A 2,463-nucleotide genomic window follows, 5' to 3' on the forward strand; every position below is an offset into this window, starting at 1 on the left:
GGCCTAGCAATGATTATGAAGCAGCTTTTTTAAACACAAAAATAAGGTATAGAGCTGCAAAAAGAAATGAGAATTTTGAAAGTTGGTAAATAAAATCAAAAATAAACAATTGTGCTAGTAATTAATTTAAGTTGATAATCTTAAACTTACTGGCTGCCTCCCACTCTGCTGCACTTAGGGTCCCCATCTTCTGTGAGGTAGGATTCTTCTTCAAAGCAGCTTCAGCATGTTCATACTGGGACAATGGGCCCATCAAGGTTTGGTCAGGAAATGGTGGGTATGTCTAAAATCAAAGGCAATATTAGAAACTCACAAAACAGTCATCATACATGTAGAAAACAAAATTGAAACCACGAAATATTGTCATACTTCCAAAGCCTGCATTTTGCCAAGGAGTCCTCGCCCATTTTCTTTCATTCGGTCAAAAAAAGATTGAAAAGGTTCACAAACTACAAAATCTAAACCAAATCTTGATGCTAATCTGAAAGATGTCCAGAAGTATTCAGTAATTTTATATTTTACATATTTCTGCATGCTATGGACATTGAGGCACTGGACGTCCATACCTTATGAAAGTTGGGAAATGTACCAAGAATTCTGGACAGTCTACAACCCCTTCCATATGGAAGTTGTATTTTGCTCCAAAGATTGGTGGAGGCTGTTCTTCATCTAAAGGAGTCTCAAATTCCACAGAATACACATCATTGCCAAATTGTCTGCCTCCAGCTTTACGGGCTCTTGACCTAAGCAAAAACAATGGAAAGAAGACAGTTAAATGCTCAATTTGACAAATTTGTTGCCTTCAAATGAAAGGAAGACAGTTAAATGCTCCATTTGACAAATTTGTTGCCTTCAAATCGTTTTGATAAACTTAACTCACACTATAGCATTTGCATTGGGGCAGGTACCAAAGAAATAACCACCTGGTCTTAAACATTCTGCGGCGTTACGCATCATACATTCCGCTTGAGGTAAGCTTTCAAAGCAATAGTGAAATGCAAATTGGCAACTCACCAGATCCAATTGCATTGTCACATCACTGTACCGTTCGCGCAGGCGCTCCTGAACAAAAAAGAAAAATTAAATAGGACGGCCAAGCAGCCCAACTGTGAAAAAAAAAGGAACAAAAAAGAATTAGAGATGCAGCTTTAAATTTACCTTGGTGCAGTTAGCTACAATAAACTCTGCTGAAAATATTGGTGCAAAATTTCTCTCTCGTTGTGCCCGCTGTTTCACATCATTGTAGCGCTCCTTGCATTGTTCAACTGATGTAGCAGCAATATCAGTACACACAAGATGTGTTATCTTTCCTTGACGCCACTTAAACAAATCACCTCCTTTCCCACAGCCCATGTCCAGAACTTTAAGACTTGACCCTCTGGGCTTTGTTTCCCGGACCTTTTGTACAAACTCATCTAGGGACAAAGAAGTGTGTCAGGACCATTGGATAACATAAATTAATATTTTTCAAAATTTCTACAATGTGTGATGTTACCTATCAACATGCTTTTGATCCAATTGTTGAAATTTCGAAGATGTAAAATACGGCTCCTGCTACGCTCATCCAGTCCAGACTCAGGTACATTGTTATAATGTGCAGCAACTACATCACACAACGTTTCTTTTGAAGGGGGTGTTGAATTGGATGTTGATGCTTCGGCAGAGATTTCATTCTTTACATTCTTCCCTTTCAGATCTGATTCTGCTTCAGAATCTTGATAGAATTTAGGTTTTTCATATTGTCTAGAGTCACTACTAACATCTTCATGGAGATTTTGCTTGGTTACATGCTGGCCATCTTTGGGTATGTCAGACTCGTAATTTTTGAGATTTGAAGCCTCTTCGTCACTTTCTTGCTTTATTCGATGATATTGATCATCTTCAGGTACATCCGATCCAAACCTAGGGTTGTGATCCGGACTCTCTTCATCGCTCTCCTTCCGCTGTAATTTTAGCAACGACAAAAATGATGAGACACTGATAAATCACTCCAAAAGTTACCAATATCTCTAGTTGGAATTTTAGACTGCGGTACCTGTTTCTTGTGGGTCTGATAGTCTTCTGAATCCTCATCGTGAGGAAGGATTGAATTGACTGCTAGTCGGGCTCGTTCCTCATCGACGACGAAGTCGCGGCTGCGTTTGGCCATCGATGTGTCTTCAACCGGCTGGTGGCTTAGAGGCCAGGTGTCCTGTCAAAATAATCGACTTAACCTAAGTTAATCTGAAAACTCATAAACGGAGAGAGGAATTTAAACGTCTTGAGGGGCAAAGGATTGCGACTCCGATTACTTCATGTGTTTTTCAAAAAGAAAAGAGAAGAAGAGCTCACTGCTAACTTTTGTAAAAAGGTTCCGTCTGTTTCGTCGAATTAAGTCAAGAATTAGTAAAAGAGTAAGACCGGCTGTGGTGGCAATGACCGCCACCGTTCTCATACCTACCTCACCCTCACCTCACCTCACCC

At 39.9% G+C, this 2,463-nt stretch overlaps 1 protein-coding gene across 3 annotated transcripts; it reads right to left on the reverse strand.

The window, feature by feature from the left end:
- LOC113211883 (mRNA cap guanine-N7 methyltransferase) lies at positions 1-2,452 on the reverse strand. Of its 3 annotated transcripts, none has more exons than XM_026430402.2 (9): positions 2,339-2,448; positions 2,036-2,191; positions 1,496-1,943; positions 1,159-1,415; positions 881-1,062; positions 567-743; positions 370-481; positions 151-283; positions 1-54 (listed from the first exon to the last, which is right to left on the reverse strand). In XM_026430402.2, the coding sequence occupies exons 1-9, from the start codon at positions 2,432-2,434 to the stop codon at positions 14-16; spliced, it is 1,602 nt and encodes a 533-aa protein (XP_026286187.1). In that variant the 5' UTR covers positions 2,435-2,448; the 3' UTR covers positions 1-13. The 3 variants fall into 3 exon arrangements, with proteins under 3 accessions (XP_026286187.1, XP_026286189.1, XP_026286188.1); XM_026430404.2 differs by having other exon boundaries at positions 7-54; positions 2,036-2,207; positions 2,339-2,452; XM_026430403.2 differs by having other exon boundaries at positions 7-54; positions 2,332-2,447.
- Positions 2,453-2,463: the final 11 nt, after the last annotated feature.

The sequence above is a fragment of the Frankliniella occidentalis genome, unplaced genomic scaffold (assembly GCF_000697945.3).
Source record: "Frankliniella occidentalis isolate FOCC.00 unplaced genomic scaffold, Focc_3.1 Scaffold9, whole genome shotgun sequence".
Taxonomy (NCBI): Eukaryota; Metazoa; Arthropoda; class Insecta; order Thysanoptera; family Thripidae; genus Frankliniella; species Frankliniella occidentalis.